Consider the following 19,847-nt stretch of genomic DNA (forward strand, 5'->3'; position numbering starts at 1 on the left):
TGATCCAGAAAAGAAAAATGATAATATTTATTTCTATTTATCATAAATGAAAGGTAAGGTATAGAGAAACGAAAAATATTTCTAGCAAGTTCAGGACAGTGAGAAAGAAAACAGGCTTTGTATCTGAGGAATACAAGTCCCTTTAATGATCAGAACCAGAGAAGCAGTGAAATGCACAGCAGTCATGTCTCACTCGACCCTTGAACCAAATGGTGACTTCTTGAGGCCACCTGCTTTGTGGGCTCCAGTCTAACTGGCACCAAGGAGCCATAAAATGCCACATACTGGAAACCATAACTCCCACCCTATAGCTCAGCAAGTGATGGCCAATCACTAACCAATGTCATCTCTGTAAACCAGTGACAATTCCTGTGGAATGACTTTGTATCAGCCCACTCCTTGTCCCCCTTTCCCTTTAAAAACCTTCTTATAACTATGGCTGATCCTCTCCAAGGCAACCTGGAAGTGTGTCCTAGGCAGTCAGGCTCACCTTTTGCCCCATAAACTCTCTACATTAATCTTGCCTCAGTTTCATTTTTTAGGCCAACATATCTGGTCTAAGTCGGCAGGATTCAGAGTGACGCTCACACCAGCACCCAGCGTTTTCTCTCAGACTCAGCGTTATCTCTCAGACTCAGTGTTTTCTCTCAGACCCAGCTGTTGGTACCAGCAACACATTGGGTCCCCAGCTCCAGAGGATCCCGCAGTGCAAAGGGTAAGACCGCCTGAATCCGGACCGCCCTATGATTTTCACCTGGGCTGCTCTTTCCACTGTGCACTTTCTGGAATGGAGGCTCTATCTTTGCCTTGCAGGCAAGTGATCCAGGCATCAGTGATTAAAAAGGAAAACTACCTTTTCCACCTTGGGGCAGGTAGGTCAAGGTACTGGCAGTTTGGCACTGGTGACATCACTTTACATAGCATGCTTTTAAAACTGCAGCTGTTTTCTACTGTTTATAATTTGGACTTTAAAATATTTGTGACCAATTCCTATTAGTTTTATACCAAAAGGTGCATGAAGGTGAGTTATCTCACCCCCAAATTAAGAGATTTGAGAATTTTTTTTAGAAAGCGCTCCTTAAACTCCCCAGAAAAACTCTTTAAATGCCTAACCTGCCTGCAGACCTTTCTCAGTCCCTTGGACATGTAAATCTTACCATGTCTTGGAAATGTTAACATGCGTTGTATTAGCTAAGCAGCATTCCAGCTGAGAACAGGTTTGATACATAGTTAACGTTCTTGGGACATACCACAACATTTATTTCCTCGGAAAGAAACATTTATCAGAAATTAATTTGAATTCTTTGTCTCGGATACTCATTTATAATCCCATCTACTACTGAAGGAAACCAAAATATTCCTCCCCTAAGTACTGGGGATTGGGAGCTGAAGAAGGTTAACATCCAGGGAGACACTGCCCCTTCCCCTGGCTTGCCCCTTCCCCTGATGACAGAACAGCAATTTAGAAAGACAAAGGTTTTCCTGCCTGCCATTCCCACCTAAAGATAGGCTCCATTATAAGACTTGCTCATGGGCTCAGAGACAGCAATGCCAGGGAATATAGGTGCAGTCTTTATTCATCCCATAGGTTTACTTTCCCACATTTTCCTGCCTTTGGGCACTACCCCCACAGGCAGCTTTTTTTTTTCTTCCTGTCTTTCCCACTGTCTCTTTAAATCCTCAGTCTGGACCTTGTATATAGACGGTCAGCTGAGAAGCTGAGATCTTAGGGAACGTGGCTAGACAGGACAGATGGGGCTTGTACCCCATTTGCAGCTAGCAAAACCTTTCTTCTTTTGAAGTTTTTCTGGTGGCTCTGGGTCTTGTGAGGAATGTGTTGCACCTCTTTGGAGATACCTGTCAAGTCTCTGGTTGAATCATAACCTTGGTTAAGGCATGTTGGTTTTGGTGAGTCACTTGGAAATGTATCTTTGGTTTAAAAGAGGAAAAAATTAAAAAGTGCAAAAGCAGGGATATTGGCTGATTCGTCCTGGCTAAAATCTGATAAGAGACTGAAAAGATTTAGGAGCCCTATAGTCAAAAGGTAACTTAATGAACAACTGATATTTGGGATATATATGTATACACACACACACACATACACATACATGCATATTTTTTGAGTCCTCGTTCTCTCTATAAAAGTTTCTCAGTTGATTGAATCTCTTTCTTCTTAAACCCCTGCTAACCATATATACTCCCTTGGTCTGCTTCCCTTTTGAGGACAAGATTTTTGCCAAAGATAATGTAAAATTCATTGGTCTTTACAAAAGCTAAATTCTCTGTCTGCTTTGAAATGTAAATTTGCTACCTTGTTCTCTAAAATTTTGTGAGGGCTTTAGGCATGTGAGACAGATACACTTTAACTTGTTCCATTTACAAAGGCACAGTTTGAATCCAAATGTCCTTTTGAACTAGTGAATTTTACCTTACTCATGGCTAAAATTTTAAAATCAAAGCTATGAAATCTTTATTTCTGACTATGTTTGTATGTATACATGTGTACACGTATGAGTTTGTATACTGTCTACATGGTACCAAACTGACTTATAAGTAAATCAGTTCTCATAAATTTAGTAAATAAGCCCAAATGCTTTTCAAGTTCATGTGACTTTAGTCATCTTTGGTAAATGAGGCTAGTTTTAAAATTGTTGGTAAAATAAAACAGAAATATTTTCAGAATTTAATTTAGACATTTTTGCCTGGGTCTACTAGTCAAATAGGTTTAGGCTATTTCTGCTAGGTGTTTAAGGTCATAAAACTGTTGCTTCTGTGATATTGTTGATACTTGTTTGATTCTGGGGTATAGACAAGTGGCCATGGGAAGGCCTGGGGACACGTGGATGTCTGCAGCACCTACGCCAAGAGCTGCGGGGCAGAGCTACACTACATGTCTTCCCTGGCTCACTTGTGCCTCCTGAAAATGCTGGGAGGGGCTGGTTCTCCAGGCATTGCCTTCATAACTCTGTCCTTTTTTCTGGGCTCTGTATCAAGGTACACAATTAAAACTGCTTACTTCTCAAGACTTTTCACAAATATTTGGGATGCTAAGAGTTAACACTGAAATTAATATATGTAATTAAATCTAGTAGATAAAAGAGAAGCAACTTGTATCCAAAGAACACAAGAAAAGTAAAATGCATTTTTAGTTTTAAAAAAGTTATAGGCCAGGTGCGGTGGCTCATGCCTATAGTCACAGCATTCTGGGAGGCTAAGGCAGGCGGATCACCTGAGGTCAGGAGTTCCAGACCAGCCTGGCTGACATGTGAAACCCCATCTCTACTAAAAATACAAAAATTAGCCGGGCATGGTGGCAGGCGCCTGTGATCTCAGCTACTTGAGAGGCTGAGGCAAGATAATCGCTTGAACTCAGGAGGCAGAGGTTACAGTGAGCCGAGATCATGCCTCTGCACTCCAGTCTGGGCGACAGAGAGGACTCTGTCTCAAAAATAAAAATAAAAATAAATACAATAAATAAATAAAAATTAAAAAGGTTATAAAAAAGACATAAAAGTATGGTTTTTGTTGGCTGGGCACGGTGACTCATGCCTGTAATCACAGCACTTTGAGAGGCCGAAGTGGGTGAATCACATGAGAGTCAGGAATTTGAGACCAGCCTGGCCAAGATGGTGAAACCCCGTCTCTACTGAAAATACAAAACTTAGCTGGGCATGGTGGTTCATGCCTGTATCTCAGCTACTGGGGAGGCTGGGGCAGAAGAATCACTTGAACCCGGGAGGTGGAGGTTGCTGGTTGCGGGTTGCGGTGAGCCGAGATCATGCTATTGCATTCCAGGCTGGGCAACAAGGGCAAAAAACACACACACACACTCTCTCTCTGTCTCTGTCTCTCTCTCTCTCTATATATATATGCTTGTGTGTGTGTGTGTGTGCGTGTGGTTTTTGTTAAAGGAACAACAATTTTGCATGGCTTAAAGGTTATTTAAAAGTTGTTTTAAATCAATGAAATACAAAAATGATAGATAAAACTAAATGGGTATAGGAAGTTAGAAAAAAATGAAAAATATTGTAAAAGGTTATAAAAGATTTATAGAAACTTATCTGTGCGGTTAAAGCTGAATGAGGTTGGATGGATTTGTTTATAAGGTTTTATTAAAATTAGGCTTATTATTAAAAATACATTAATACAAAGGTAAAACTTGGTTTTCTCTTTTGAACACGCTTTTCATAAAGTATTGATAACAAATAATAAAGGTTTTTATTTACCTTTTGAGTAAGCTGCAATAAAAAAAGAGGAGAAAGAAAGACACATTCACCATGTCTTTATTAGGTCTGAAAACTGAGCCTCCTCTTTTTTTTTTTTTTTTTTTTTGAGACAGGCTCACTCTGTTGCCCAGGCTGGAGTGCAATGGTGCCATCTTGGCTCACTGCAACCTCTGCCTCCTGGGTTCAAGCAATTCTCCTGCCTCCGTTTCCCGAGTAGCTGGGATTACAGGTGCCTGCCACCATGTCCAGCCAATTTTTGTATCTTTAGTAGAGACGGGGTTTCTCCATGCTGGTCAGGCTGGTCTCCAACTCCCGACCTTCAGGCGATCCACCCGCCTCGGCCTCCCAAAGTGCTGGGACTACAGGCGTGATCCACTGCGCCCGGCCAAGTCTCCTCTTAATCAAAGAGTAAATATTTTTGCTTTTTGAAATCTTTGAAAAAAAATCACTTTGACTAAATGAATATTATTTTACTGTGATCCCATTTTGAAATCAAGTGTTTCAAGCCTTTGACATTTGACAAACTTCCTAAAATGAAACTTCAAATTCTAATTGAGTCTTTTTCACACTGAACTAACTTTTGGAGATTAGGGCTCCTGGAAATCCAAACAGGGACCCTGGAACTCCAAGAGAGGCATATTACACATATTTGGTACATGAAAATCATACTGGACGCATTATTACATAAGAGATGGTGTGGTATTTAACTTTCTGTTTTGTTTTGTTTGGTTGGTTTTTTTGGAGACAGAGTCTTACTCCAGGCTGGAGTGCAGTGGCTCAATCTTGGCTCACTGCAACCTTTGCCTCCCAGGTTCAAGCAATTTTTGTATTTTAGTAGAGATGGGGTTTCACCATGTTGGCCAGACTGGTCTCAAACTCCTGACCTCAGGTGATCCACCTGCCTCGGGCTCCCAAAGTGCTGGAAATACAGGTGTGAGCCACCGTGCCCAGCCAAGAGATGGTGTTTAACTTTCTTCAGGTTATTTTTATATGAATATGCTACTAATATGCGTTCTATAATTGTAAAAGATACCGAAAAATTTGATGTGTCTTGACATAAACAGTAAATTGCTTTATTCTGATGCTCTCTTTTCCTAAAAGTTCTTTGTAAATGCCAAAGCATTGTATCTTCAAGTAACCTTATGGAGAAGATCACAACAAGCACTCTGAATACAAGTTTCTGATAATTTTGGAGATCATGTCATTGAACAAGACAAAAAAAAAAAATCCAGTAATCTAATTTAAAACCTGATGAGTTCATAAAGATTGCTAACCCAACTTCAAGCAGAATAAAAATTAAGTACATGGCACTGAAGTGACAGAGCACTGAAATAATTTTTGTGACTTCTTTTTGTTTGAAACACAGTAGGTTCTTTTCATGTTTTGTTTTTTAGCAACAAGAAAACTTTTCTTTTTGAGCTATTTATAGCTTATTAGCAACTGGGTAAAGTATACTATTGTGGGCAAACTGAGACATTTATCTTTCATTCTTCCTGATTTCTCCAACATTCAGAAACTATTTGTATTTTCATTTTATGGCAACATTCTTACTTGCATAAGTTCAATAGGATCTGTTTTCTTTTGTAACAGGACACGTTGAAAGCACTGGTTATTTTACCAAGGCTTCGACTGGAATGACAGATTTTCAGATATGACCAGACTGGTTTGAAGGGCTGAAGTTGACTTTATAGCCAGTGGACTTGGCAAATGGCTGGCCTGGTTCCTTGTCAACATAGTTCCCTTACAAGGTTGCTGACCTTGCAGTAAGTAAAAGCATGTCACTTTCTGCAAGGCCCAGTAATCTCAAGATATTCTGAGATCTCGAGAAGAAAGAAATTTACCCAATTCATACAGGTATTACCAGCACAGTTAGGTGGTGAATCCTTAACTTGGCTTCCTAGCCACAAGAGGCTTTTAAAAGTCTAATCTGAGATTCCTTTTCAAAATGTTCCAGCAAAGCCAACTAAAATGAGTCATTATGGCCACTCTTCTTGCTGCATCTTATGCAAACAATCATGCCAAGTATAATAAGTGTAAAACTTATTTTACAAATAAACTGATTCTACTATGATTTATCTTTGGTAAAACTGGAGGAACTGGAGAGAGAAAAATTATTTTTCAATACTCCACCTGTTATTCAGTTCTAGCACAGACAATTGTTTTTGTGATATTATTATTTGCCTACAATTTGGACTGAATCCTGAATTATCTCCTGGCTACAAGTCTCTAAAGAAGAAGCAGGATTTAATGTTCTGCCTGACATTTTTAGTTGTTCCCTATGTTTGATCTGGCATATAAATTATCTTTCAGACTATAATCCAATCCTGTGTGCATTATGCTTCTGCTGTTCAGATTATTAATGCTATATATCTCTTGTGGTTTTATTTCTTCTGAGAAAACTAAAATGGCATTCCAAAGACTAGAGATGATTCAACAAGCAACAGCAGCTAATAAATTACTGACGCGACTGAGGTTTCATTCTTGTCAGTCTGTAATGCCATCCTAATTTGGCTTTTGGGTTCTCTTAAAATTCCTCACTAAAACATCTTTTCTTTCCTCCCTAACACGTGACAGGGCTATCTGAGAATGACTCTTCCCAGTGACAAGGGACCCCTTGACACTCAGCCTTTAATCATCAATGCTTTCAAGAAGAAATATTTTGTATCAAAAGGGGGAAATGAAGAAATAAATACACTTTTTATCTACAGAATGTGAGCCCCTTTTAATTATCAGGCCCAGGGAGGCATTGAAATGCAGTGGCGGTCATGTCCCACACCCTACTTGAGCTAAATAATTACCTCTTAAAGCCAATTGCTACTTGAGTTCTAACACTGAGTGAATTTTATGCCAAGTAGCTATAAAATGCCATACACTGGACACCATAACTCATCTGCCACAGTTCAGGAGTGTATAGTCAATCACCAATCAGCGTTATTTCTGTAAACTAGTGAGAATCCTTGTCAAACAACTTTGTGTCAGCCACACCGTCTTCCTTTTTGCCCTAAAAAACCTTCTTGTAACTATGGCTGAATGGAGCATTCCCCAAGGAAAACGAAGTGTGTACCAGGCTACAGTCCTCAACCTTGGCCCAGATAAACTATCCATATTAATTTTGAGTCAGTTTCTTTCTTTAGGTTGACAATGGTGAAAAACAGAAAGCCCCTTGCAATCCACAGATGGGACTGGATCACTGACTGGGCCTTCACTGTTGTGTCGACAATGATGAAAAACAAAGTCCCTTGTAATCCACAGACGGGACTGGATCACTGACTGGGCCTTCACTGCTGTGTTGACAATGATGAAAAACAAAGTCCCTTGTAATCCACGGACGGGACTGGATCACTGACTGGGCCTTCACTGCTGTGTCGACAATAGTGAAAAACAAAGTCCCTTGCAATCCATCGATGGGGCTGGATCACTAACTGGGCCTTCACTGTTGTGTCGACAATGGTGAAAAACAAAGTCCCTTGCAATCCATCGATGGGACTGGATCACTGACTGGGACTTCACTGCTGTGTCGACCGTTGTGGTGTCTCCCCACCCCCTGAACTATCAGAAGCTCAGTCACAGTCTCCACGTCTCCAGCTTTTTAGGTGACTTTATTTTGCTAAAAATGAAAGTCTTTCTAGATCTGTCAGTTGGTTTTTCTGGCCGTTTCATCTTTTACAAGGAAGAAGACACAAAGAGAACAACTACTTGAGGTCTAAGGGTGAGGAATGAGGAATGGTGGATTTTACTGTGAATTGGTGTCATCAGGATCAAGGAGGTCAAGGGTGAACATGGTCCCAACCAACTTATCTCAAAAATGTCAGGAACAAAAGCAACAAAACAACATTCATAGAGTGAGCAAAAATTTAAACAAAAAATTCTGATTCTCTCTTTTTTTTTTTTTGAGACAGAGTCTTGCTCTGTCGCCCAGGCTGGAGTGTGGTGGCATGATTTCAGCTCACTGCAACCTCTGCCTCCCGGGTTCAAGCGATTCTCCTGCCTCAATCTCTTGAGTAGCTCAGGTTACAGGCACCTGCCAGTACGCCTCGCTAATTTTTGTATTTTTAGTAGAGACAGGGTTTCACTGCATTGGCCAGGCTGGTCTTGAACTCCCGACCTGAGGTGACCTGCCCACCTCAGCCTCCCAAAGTGCTGGGATTACATTTGCGAGCCACTGCACCCAGTCACAAAATTCTAATTCTGTAATTTCAAATAATTCTAATAGGAAAGGAAGTCGGGAGAGTAGGGCGGAAGAGAAGAGGAGAGGAAGGGATAGTTGGAGAGAGCGAGGGGATAGAAAATGTCAGGGATCCTAAGGTCTTACATAGACATGCATGGAGTACAGATTTTCAAAGGACATGCAGAAACATGGGGAAAAGCACAATCTCTTAAGTATAAGAGAATCACAAAACCATTACCGAAGCTTCAGCAGAGGTGAAGAAAAAATAATCTGAGGTTTGTGAAAAACTCTTAAAGACAGAAAGTCTCTGCCAGTTCAGCTGAGCTCCACTGGAACTTCTGTTCTCATCTGGCTCTCATTCTCCTCTTCCCTTCCCAAACACCACAGGGCTACAGGGACGTGCTGGCTCTGCACGCAGACACATCTGTGTCTAAGCCTGGGACACTAAGAAGGTTACTTTATTTCTCTGAGCTCTGGTATCGATACCAGCAAACCTGTGAAACAATTTTAACAGCAGAGGCTGCACCACAGGCCACTGAAGGGCAGGAAATCGGGTGTCCAGCCTTGGGCTACATGCACCTATCTGCACCATGGCACTGAGAAGGTCTGAACACAAACTTGAGTCCCCAGTCTTCACATCTCTTCTACAAATATACAGATGGAGCACGCTTCCAAACTGAGCTAGTGGAATTAACACTTAACATTCACTGGAATAGTTTTGTCTTTTTTAGTCTCATTTATTAGTAAGGATAAAATACTAGATATTAGTAAAATATACTTGTGAAACAAATATAAATAGGGATAATGAGCATTTTCTTTTCTTGGTAATCAGAAGGCATTTATGGGTTTGATAATCTTATAATTAATTATAAAAATCTTCATTTTTATTCTGGGTACTATGACTTAATTACTCTAGAATATTGTGTCCAAAATAAGACTTTGAGATGTGTTTCATAAACACCAACAAGATCAATAAAATTAACTTATCACATGGTATATTCCCAGATCATATCAGGAGTACCAAAGAACAACTAAAAATTACTAGCAAGCAGACAAGTTCAATAACTGATATTCTTCTCTGCCACAAGGCATAAGCTACAGTTCACTGATAGCAATATTGACTGTTTACACTTAATTATAACATCCATTCACTCATTCATTAATCTCAACAAGATTTCCTGAGTTTCAGCCACAGGCAGAGGTCTGCGGATGCACCAGAACACCCGCAGGCAGAAGGGCTCATGGCCCTGGTCATCAGGAGCCTACAGGCTTCCTGTCTCCCAGTGAATAAAACACCATCACCCAAGACGACTCCTTTTGGGATCAAGTGTGGAAGCACAGCCCGTCATTCCAGTGCATGCTAATAAGCTATTTTACCTGAAGGAATTAGTATTCCTAAATAGAATTATTTAGAGAAGTTCCAGGACAGGTTGAATGCATATATCTCAAGAGACTATTTTTTTACATGATACAAAATCATATGTGTATTTAATCCATTACCTTACTATTGCTTCTTTTATTAACTTTGAAAAATCCCAGAAATTTTTTCTTCTCTTTATCTGTCTCATCATTGCCAAGTGATGATTTCCTAAAGGTTTCTGGAAAAAAAAAGCACTAAGTTATTTTTCAGAATCTGAAACAAGAGATTAAATACTTCACTTTAAAAATCTTAATAAATGAATCCTCTACTCTTAAACTTTTAGTTCTTGTAAAAGAAGGAAAACCATCAACTATTTCTTTCAAAGCTGTCCTCAAGGCCTCATGCCCATTTGGGAAATCACTACAGGTTCTTACACAGTCTTTTAGGGATGATGGAGGCATTTTCTCTGGGTATGGTTGTGCTCTTTTGGAGAATGACAAAATTAATAAAGTTCTAGGACAGAGCTGTCCAATAGAAAGCTAAACCAGACCACATATGTAATTTTACATTTTCTAGTAGCTACATTAAAAAGAACCAAGTAAAATTAATTGTAATAATTTCATTTAATCCAATATATCTAAAATATTATCATTCTATCATGCAGTCAATATAAAAAGTATTGATGAGATATTTCACATTGGTTTTGGTGCTAAGTCTTCAAAATCCAGCAGGCCTTTAGGCTTACAGCACATCTCAGTATGGACTGGGCACATGCAAGAGCCACATGAGGCCTGTGGCTGCCAAATCAGCACAGCTCTAAGACTGTGACATCAGTGCAATACACCTGCTTTAAGAATTATGAGTGAGGGCCGGGCGCGGTGGCTCAAGCCTGTAATCCCAGCACTTTGGGAGGCCGAGACGGGTGGATCACGAGGTCAGGAGATCGAGACTATCCTGGCTAACACCGTGAAACCTCGTTTCTACTAAAAAAAATACAAAAAACTAGCCGGGCGAGGTGGCGGGCACCTGTAGTCCCAGCTACTCGGGAGGCTGAGGTGGGAGAATGGCGTGAATCCGGGAGGCGGAGCTTGCAGTGAGCTGAGATCCGGCCACTGCACTCCAGCCTGGGCGACAGAGCCAGACTCCGTCTCAAAAAAAAAAACAAAACAAAAAAAGAATTATGAGTGAGGTACAAACTTTAACTAAATCAGCAGCCTTCCTGCTCATTTCCAGAAAATGGAGTAACAGTATGGGCTCCCCAGGTGGTATTTGAAACAACCACATCAAATCTCCCAGGAACCACATTTCCAGATTTTCCTTCTACTGCATCCAGAATGTTTTCCTTTCAAATTATATTCTCTAGGGAGGGCAACTGTTTTCTTCTTCCTTTTTTCTGAAGCTCGAAATCCTCAACTCCTCTTGAATTTTTCTTCATCAGGATTCTAGAGCCAAGTTGGACACTTCCAAATTCCAGACAAGCACACTGGAGCCCAGATGTGCCTGCCAGCTGACAAGACAGCCACGGGTCGTCGTTCCCAAAGCAAGACGGAACCAGCAGCATCAGCATCGCTGGGAACTTGTGAGAGATAAGAATCCTTGGGCCCACTCCAGACCCCCAGAACAAGAAGCCCTGGGTGCAGGGCCTAGCACTACACAGTCAAACTAGCCCCTAAGGAGGCTTAAGCTGAGGGTCTGGAGAACACACTTGGGGGAGTGCTGCTGAGAGATTAAGAGCGCACATGTGTGAGGCACACTTGGGAAAACCACCTAGCTTCTTCAAGTCTCAGCAGCTTCATGTGCAGGTTGAGGGCGAGTGCGCTAAGCGCACATGATGGCACTCACACAGCTCAGCACACTGCTCACTAGTATCATGCATTTATTTGCGCAGGAAAGGCCTTTGTCATTACTTCATTCTATTCTTCTCTGCCAGGGCATACAGATATGACAAGAGGAAGGAAAGTGGAGGTGTTCCTGGAGGATAGAAAAATAGTTTTTCCCATATCACTGCCAACTGCTCTAGACAAGAGCAAGAGCACTAGACCACTGGTGGCAGAATCATGGACTGGGATTTTACAAATTCTGCCATCAGACTATTAATGCAAATAAGGTAACCCTCAATTAACTTCTTGATCTGCTAATATATGATTTCACATTTGAGTTAGAGAACACACACAGCAGTCAGTGCATTAATAACATAGGCGTGAACACTGATAGTGTCCATACAGCAAAGCAAAAACCCAGCACACGCGCTCCTGAAATCACTCTGTAGAGGCAGAGGTGCGTGTCCTAGCCACCAGGGCAGGGCCAGGACACGCAGTTACATGCAGGAGGCTCCAGCGGAGGCACCAAGCAGGCTCCACATCGCACAGTACCCAAACCAGAGGGCACGCTGCAACATGGTGCAGCAGCACCAACGCATGTGTGCAAACGTGCTGCAAAGTTAGTTGCAGCAAGCCCTCTATTAGCTACAGAGCTATAAAGAGGAAAACAGAGCACACAGTTAAGACTACATCTAAACTATTATATGCTTTAATATGTATGTTTATAACCAAGGATGTTTCTAGAATTGAGTGGTATGTGACATGGACCAACGGATGCTCACGAACTGACGATGGGGTTACATTGTCAGTTCACGATGGCTTTATCCAGATGTGACCCCATCGTAAGCCCAGGAGCATACTGAATGCATAGCACTTTCGCACCATGGTAAAATTGAAAAATCGTAAGTTGAGAAACTGTCAATGTTAAAACAGATGGCATCATAGTCTCCTACTGATAATCGAGAAGTAGAACATGTTCCTGGTACACAAGCTGTATTACACTGACCACAGAAAGGACAGACTGCATCAGAAAACTGCAACGAAATCTAGCCTGTTGTTTCTCTTCTTGAATGACACAGTGGCTGATCATCACCCCTAAGGACTGAGGTCGGCTCCCCGATGAAGGGTCCAGGACAGCCCCGGCACCAGAACTGCCCCTCAACAGTAGTGATGCTTTTCTCATGCAGCTACAGCCCGCGGCTGTCTAGAGGCACCAGGGGCCTGAGACTCACAATGCTGAGCTGGGCCTAACGCAGATGGTCTGTTTTTAGAGGTGAGGCTTTGGTCTCAGTCACTGACTGATAGGGGTCTCCTATGAGGCCTCTGAGGCTTGGCAGACACTGAAGAAGAATTGGTTTGGGAGAAAAGTGGAACTCAGTGTTGCCATCAGCCAAAACGTCCAGAGGCTGCCTGGCTATAAAGCAGAGCAACAATGAACAACTGATGCGTAGCCAGCCCTCGAACATACGCAAGTGAGCTCTAGAACCCACGGTGCCTATGGTGTGATAAGCTGAGGGTGGCATTTATTTTGTTTGAATTTACTCTAATTTACAAGTAATTAAATATTAAGAAAAATCTGGAAACGCACACTGAATCTGCAAGAAAGTTTTGCTTTCTGAAGCATTACAATGATTTGAAAAATGTTAAAGATGAATTACAGAGGGGCAGAGAAGGATGACGGATGAAGGACCCTTAAAGACCAACAAGTCCAAACCACTCACTTGTCTAGAGAAGGAGACTCAGTGACCAGGACAAGGCCAGTAAGCAGTAAATGGAAGGAGGGGACCAGGTCAACATCTGCAAATGTACAACGGGCATTCTATATATGCATATGCATATGTGTATATGATTAAGTATATATATATATATGCACACAAACACAATGTATCTCTGTATCTGTCTATATATACATATAAACATCTCTTTCTGTATAGAAATATCTCTTTCTGTACAGAAATATCTCTATGAGAGAAACTTTTAAATAGATGTCGGAATAAATGCAAAATCTGGACTAATCATTTGCATACTTGTCTATGACAGAAAAGGTTAAATTTTAAAATCCATACTGTCCCAAATTCTGTAGCATGCAGGATGGCCTTCAGGGGCAGGTAAGCACGGGCAGGCAGAGGTGAAAAGGAAAGGGTGCCTTTCCTGTGTGCACCACTTCTGCTCTGTCTTGAATTACTGGGCAACAGAATTTGTTTTCTGTGACTGCCTCCCTCATTCCTCACCAATTAGATGAGAAATTCTCATAAGAAGCATTTTCTCATCACGGCAAATTCTCTCTCGGCAAATTCTCATAAGAAGCATTCTTCTCTGAACCAACCAGCTAATCAAAAAACCAAACCAAAATCTCATGTCCGCCTGGCATGCACCTCCAGAAGGGCCCCAAGCCAAACTTCCATTCCTTGGAGCCTGGCACAAAAACATCACCTCCGTGCAGCTCTGACCCCAGAGCCATGCGAAGTGCAGCCTCACAGGGGGAGCGGGAAGCCCCAGGTTCACTGTACCTTGACAGCTCAGGGAAGGCTCGGACTGAGTTTTGGTCAGACGAACTGGAAAAGGCAGGTAATGAGAGAGTGAGGTCCAGCTTCAAGATGTGTGGGAGCCCCTGAGCCAGGCCTTGGCTCTCACAAGGCTCAGAGGGGGCTGTCCTGCTGCAGCAGTGAGAAGGCCTCCTGCTGGGTCAGCTTGCCTCTCTGGGCTGGCCCTCTCGGGGCTGCAGCTACACAGCCTGCTAAGTGCCTCTGTGGACGCAGGTGGCAGCAGAGCCCTTGGCTTTTTCAAGATGCCCCCACCAGGGATTCCAGGGGAGGGCGGGCCTCTGCCTAGCAATGCCTTGCCTCCAGCCAGCTGCCCTTCTGTTCTCCAGCAGTGGTAGGGCTCAGGAGTGGATGCCTTTCTCCTCCAAGTGAATACCAAGAGGAGTGAAAGCAAGGGCTCCTCCAGCAGCACCCAGCAGGCTTGCCCAGGGCAGTTGTAGGGGAAAAAGGGAGCCTCGGGGATGGTCTCTGGACAAGTGTCTTTTCAAATATTTGACAGTGAGCAGGAGGCAGGCACTTGGCAGGGATGGTAATCAAATGTCACAGTTGGCATGGCACAGGCATGGTCCAGATGAGAGGGGTGCTGGCCACAGGGCTGGAGCACAGTCCCCACGGTGGGGAAGCTCGTGGTGCCTTGGGGGTGGGGTAGAAAGGGCCAAAATGTCCAAGGCAGTAGAGAGGGGGACTTGGGGGTTTGGAAGCAGCTAGTTCCCACCAAGGGCAGAAGTGCTTCAAAATCTGAACGGCCAAGCTGACCGCACCAGTATGTTCTGCTCTGCCCCGTATGAGGATCAGAAGAAATGCTCTGGGCCCCTGATCACATGAACACTTCAATTCCTGCATTTCCAGTGACCATGGGCTAGACTGGGTCCTCTCCTTCACAGACAGGCAGGTTTTATATGACTTCTCCCAAGTGCCAGGTTCAAGATCTACCTTTCAAGATACATTCAAGTGGTGGCATGTAACAGAAACACTTGTAAGCCTTTTTATTACAGACACCTGAATGTGGAACAGTTTTCCTTTCATTTTTCTTTTTATCTTAACAAATGGAAGCTGTTTCCAGAGAGTCATGTAAAGCAAATTTCAATAGCGCTGATATACTCAGTGCCACCAGGCCTGTGCAGCGATGCTGAGAGTATTTCTGTCTGTGTTTTAAAAAGACACTGGATAAAACACAAGATGCATTATTCTCAAATGTCAAAGTACTTTTTTTGAAGGAATAAATAGTCCATGTATCTTACACTCAATTGAGCCAAAACCCTCTCTTGAATGTCAAATCAGATCTAGATGCCAGATACCCAGGAAGACAAGGGCTGACTTGGCGGGGAGAGGGCAGACTAGACAGAGATTCCACTATGATCATGGATTTCACAATAAACTTGGTATTAAGAAAAAATATGGCCAGGCGCAGTGGCTCACGCCTGTAATCCCAGCACTTTGGGAGGCCAAGGCAGGTGGAGCACCTAAGGTCAGGAGTTCGAGACCAGCCTGGCCAACGTGGTGAAACCCTGTCTCTACTAAAAATACAAAAATCAGCCGAGCATGGTGGCGGGTGCCTGTAATCTCAGCTACTCAGGAGGCTGAGGCAGGAGAATCACTAGAACCTGGGAGATGGAGGTTGCAGTGAGCCAATATCGCACCATTGTACTCCAGCCTGGGGTATAAGAGTGAAACTCCATCTCAAAAAAAAAAAAAAAGAAAAGAAAAGAAAAAATACATTTTTGTTGGAAAAAATTAGAAAAAAAGCCATAGAAAAACAGGAAAAACTTGAATATGTATATATTTTTAAAACTCAACCTATTCAATATTTATGGAATAATGAAACAGAGACAAGAGATATCAAATGAGGCTCATTAGGAGAGAAACTTTTACAAAGTCCATTTTGATCATTCTAAGGTCAAGGAATATAACATTTCCTGTGGTCTGACAGTAGTTAAAATATGCAGTTAGCACTCTATATCAATCAGAAACATGTGCTTACACAACGTATCAGTTTCTGCACCAGCAAGGCCTCTGGGCTGCCACTCTCACCAGTGGCTCTAACCGTGGCCTCATACAAAGAGCCAGATTCACACGATGAGCAGGATGACACTGGCAACACAGTAAGGAGGCCTAAGGTGGCCCTAAAGTTATCTTCAGGAATGGATCTCATGCACTGTAACTGTTCAGTTTTAGAGAACAGCTAAATGCATTTCTGCCACTGGTTTTAGATATGAGCAATGTTTGAAACCTGGGAATAGCAGCTAATGGCAACTGAAAAAGAAAATCAAGATAAAATTTTTTTTTTTTTTTTTAAGAGACAGGGTCTCACTCTGTTGCCTAGGCTGAGGGCAATCGTGTGATAATAGCTCAGTGCAGCTTCAACCTCCTCGATTCAAGCGATCCTCCAGCCTCAGCCTCTCAAGTAGATGGGACTATAGGAACGGGGATGCACCACCGCGTCTGGCTAAGTTTAAAATTTTTTGTAGACATGGTGTCTCACTATTTTGTCCAGGCTGGTCTTGAACTCCTGAGCTCCAGTCATCCTCCTGCCTCAGCCTCTCAAAGTGCCAGGATTACAAGTGTGAGCCACCAACCCACAATAAAGTATTACAGATGGTTTGGAGTAGTTACTTCAGAGCATAAGCTCTCACCTCGCCTCACCTTTTCCCCTTTTACTTATGTCATGGAAGTTTGCAGGGAGACAAAGGATAAAGGACATGTTCAGGGCTGGGAGAAAGGAGGCACAGTTCAATCCAGAGGAAGGAAAACAGGCCAAATTTCTTTTTTGCCTACTTCAACTTGACTTGCCTGGAACTTCATGTACCCATCTCTCCGTGGCGCTGCCGAGAGTGCTGAGGAGAGCCAACAGGGGACATGTGCAAGCCACGCATCTATGTGATTATGGGCATGTGTATAAGACGCAGCGGGGCCTCACCTCTTCTGTTGTCCCACGCGTAGAGCTCTTTTATCCCGAGCTCGTTCAGGGACTTGGACAGCTCCAACTCCTCTCCGGCAACGTTGTCCCTGAGGAGAACCACATGCTCTGGGCTGACCTCACACTTTGCACAAATGACTGGGAGAATATTCTGGAGAGGAACCTCAGGGCTCACACGCACAACAGCTTTTTGTGTCCGCAGGTAATTCACGACCAAACGCACAGATTTCTGGAAGAACACACAGGCAAAAAGAATTTGGTAAGACATCCTCCCACAAGGCTTCAATTCCTGTGTCAGTTTGACAGTTGGGTGGGACAGGATTGTGTGTAGCCTGAATCTTTCTTCCACAAATTGAGTGAGTCATGGGGGAAAATGGCATAATGAATATTGAAAAACAAATGTCTAGAATAATAAATTTGGTTTAGAATCTCTTACTAGTGAACAAGCTGCTAACAACACAGTGAAATAAACATCAGGGAGGACTCTACATTTAAAATCCAACACATAAACTTTACTGTCTTCCAAGGGTTCTGGCCAGATGTGAACACATGGCACTTATATGCATTTTCTAAAGAAAATAGTTTGGAAGTTGTATGAATAATTTAAAGAAAAACCCCCCAAAAACATGACGTCAAAGTTTTAAGGAGTCAAAATATCCACATAAATATAGGAACACCTATATATGTACATAGATGTATATATAAGTATATATATAGTGTACATATGTACTATAGACACACATATATGAAACATATACAGTGTGTACACAGACTTACATGTATTTATGTATACACACTACACACATGTATTTAAAACTAGAAATATATTTTATTTAAAAAAATACCAGGCGTATAATAGGAAGAAAAACACTCAGTTGACTAATACTAATTTTAAATGACTGCAGATAAAGTGGTAGTCATTTTTCTTCCACTTTTACTGATCATTTTTCTTGCGTTTTTACTGATCATCCTAATTGTGCTAAGACACTGCAGAGCTGGACACAGTAAATGTAGATTGAACAAAAGAGCAGCAAAGAAAGGCCTCACGCTCTCTTCCAGCCTGCGTACCAGGGCCCAGCGGCTGGGAGAACGACAAATTTTGGGAGACAATATGGAACCTACTGCTCCTTTACTGGTCCTCTCCTGCCCTAACAAGTAGAATCATGCATACACCTGGGCTTACCTGCCCTGAGAAGCAGGAAGTCAAGGGAAGACGCAGGGTATATACAGAGATGCTCTGCCTCAAACACTGTTTACTTGAGGAATAATCTCTGGTCAGAGTGTTCTAGAGCAACAATGAGAATGTACTAACCAATCAATCCTAGAAATTAATAGGAGACTAATGTTGGCTGCACTGCCATTTTTAAAAGCAGGAAAATTTAGAAGATCTGCTAAGAATCTGAAAGTAACATTGCTTTTAATTTGAGCTAAAAGATTAGTATCAAAGACTTATTTAAAAGTACAATAAGGCTGGGTATGGTGGCTCAGGCCTGTAATCCCAGCACTTTGAGAGGCTGTGGCAGGTGGCTCACCTGAGGTCAGGAGTTCAAGACCAGACTGGCCAACATGGTGAAACCCTGTCTTTACAAAATACACAAATTAGCCGGGCGTGGTGGCATGCAACTGTAGTCCCAGTTACTCCGGAGACTGAGGCAGGAGAACTACTTGAACCTGGGAGGCAGAGGTAGCAATGAGCCAAGATCACACCACTGCACTCCAGCCTGGGCAACAAGAGTGAAGGTCCATCTCAAAACAACAACAAAAACAATAAAAGTATATAATAAGCTACCAGAATTAATTTTAATTAATAAAAGCCTGGAATACAGCTATGTATATAAGACATTCTCCAAATGCAATGAATAAATATTTCTGACATCATTAAAAAAAAAAAAAAGTTTTCCCTTTTTATTCTCTTCCTCTGGGAAGATGTTTAAATCCTCTATAGATGCCAACTGCTTCCTGAGTCAGGAAGAATTCTAGAACTGCACTGTCCAATCATGTAGCCATTAGCTAGTGGCAATTTAAATTTAAAATTAAAATTAAATTAAAAATTCAGTTTCTCAATCACACCAGCCACATTTCAAGTGTTCAAAAGCTGTATGTGTCAATTAAAATGAAAAAAGAAAAATCTACATGAATAACAATAATAATAAACACACCAAATTTTTAAAAAAAAGCTGCATGTGGCCAGTGACTATCATATTAGAAAGTACAGAATTAGAGACTATGTCCCTCTTTGAATGAAGGTCTAATGGATAGCTCACTGTAGATCAATTCCTCTTCTATAATATATAAAGGAGCAATGTTACAACGATGAACATTATTCAGTTCTGTAAATTTTGTCTCCTAAAACAAACTCTGTTTAGTGCCTAGCTTTTCCTGGCATGAAAGTAGCAGCCTCAGCCACAGATCTCTGCATTGTATTTAGATAAGAAGAGCCACACTGGCCCCTACTCAGGACCTGCCACACATTCAGACACAGGTATCTCCATGTAGGTACCTACTAACCTCAGGCACCTTAGTGGGACCAGGCTTAACCTTCTCTTCAGGAACTTTTTCTTTCACAAACACAGTATGCACATTCAGGGTCCCAATCAAAGTATTTGGCTTAAAACTCAAAGGCTGTTGGGTTTCTGAAGACCGAATTTCAAGGGCGTGGTGGGATGGATTCAGGTGGTTCTGAAGGCAAAGTTCAACCAGTAGGTCCATCATTGCATGGCTGAAAAAGAGGAACACAAATCATGATGATTAGGAATGACTGCACTCTCTCTTTTGCCTGGCTAAATAAGGGTAGAACAAATGAACAAGTGGAT

General features: G+C 42.1%; 1 protein-coding gene across 6 annotated transcripts in view; it reads right to left on the bottom strand.

Moving 5' to 3' along the window:
* The window catches only part of COBL (cordon-bleu WH2 repeat protein), a 306,183-nt gene that overhangs the window by 160,141 nt on the left and 126,195 nt on the right, over positions 1-19,847 (bottom strand). For 4 of the 6 annotated variants that reach the window (XM_050785610.1, XM_050785608.1, XM_050785607.1 and 1 more), the window contains exons 3-5: positions 19,543-19,753; positions 17,035-17,263; positions 9,895-9,992 (exon numbers count right to left, since the gene is read on the bottom strand). In XM_050785610.1, coding sequence (XP_050641567.1) covers positions 9,895-9,992; positions 17,035-17,263; positions 19,543-19,753 — 538 coding nt within the window. Of the gene's footprint in view, positions 1-9,894; positions 9,993-14,084; positions 14,130-17,034; positions 17,264-19,542; positions 19,754-19,847 lie in introns of all 6 variants that reach the window. The other 2 variants (XM_050785609.1, XM_050785606.1) reach the window with 1 other exon arrangement.

The sequence above is a fragment of the Macaca thibetana genome, chromosome 3 (genome assembly GCF_024542745.1).
Source record: "Macaca thibetana thibetana isolate TM-01 chromosome 3, ASM2454274v1, whole genome shotgun sequence".
In the NCBI taxonomy this organism is placed as follows: Eukaryota; Metazoa; Chordata; class Mammalia; order Primates; family Cercopithecidae; genus Macaca; species Macaca thibetana.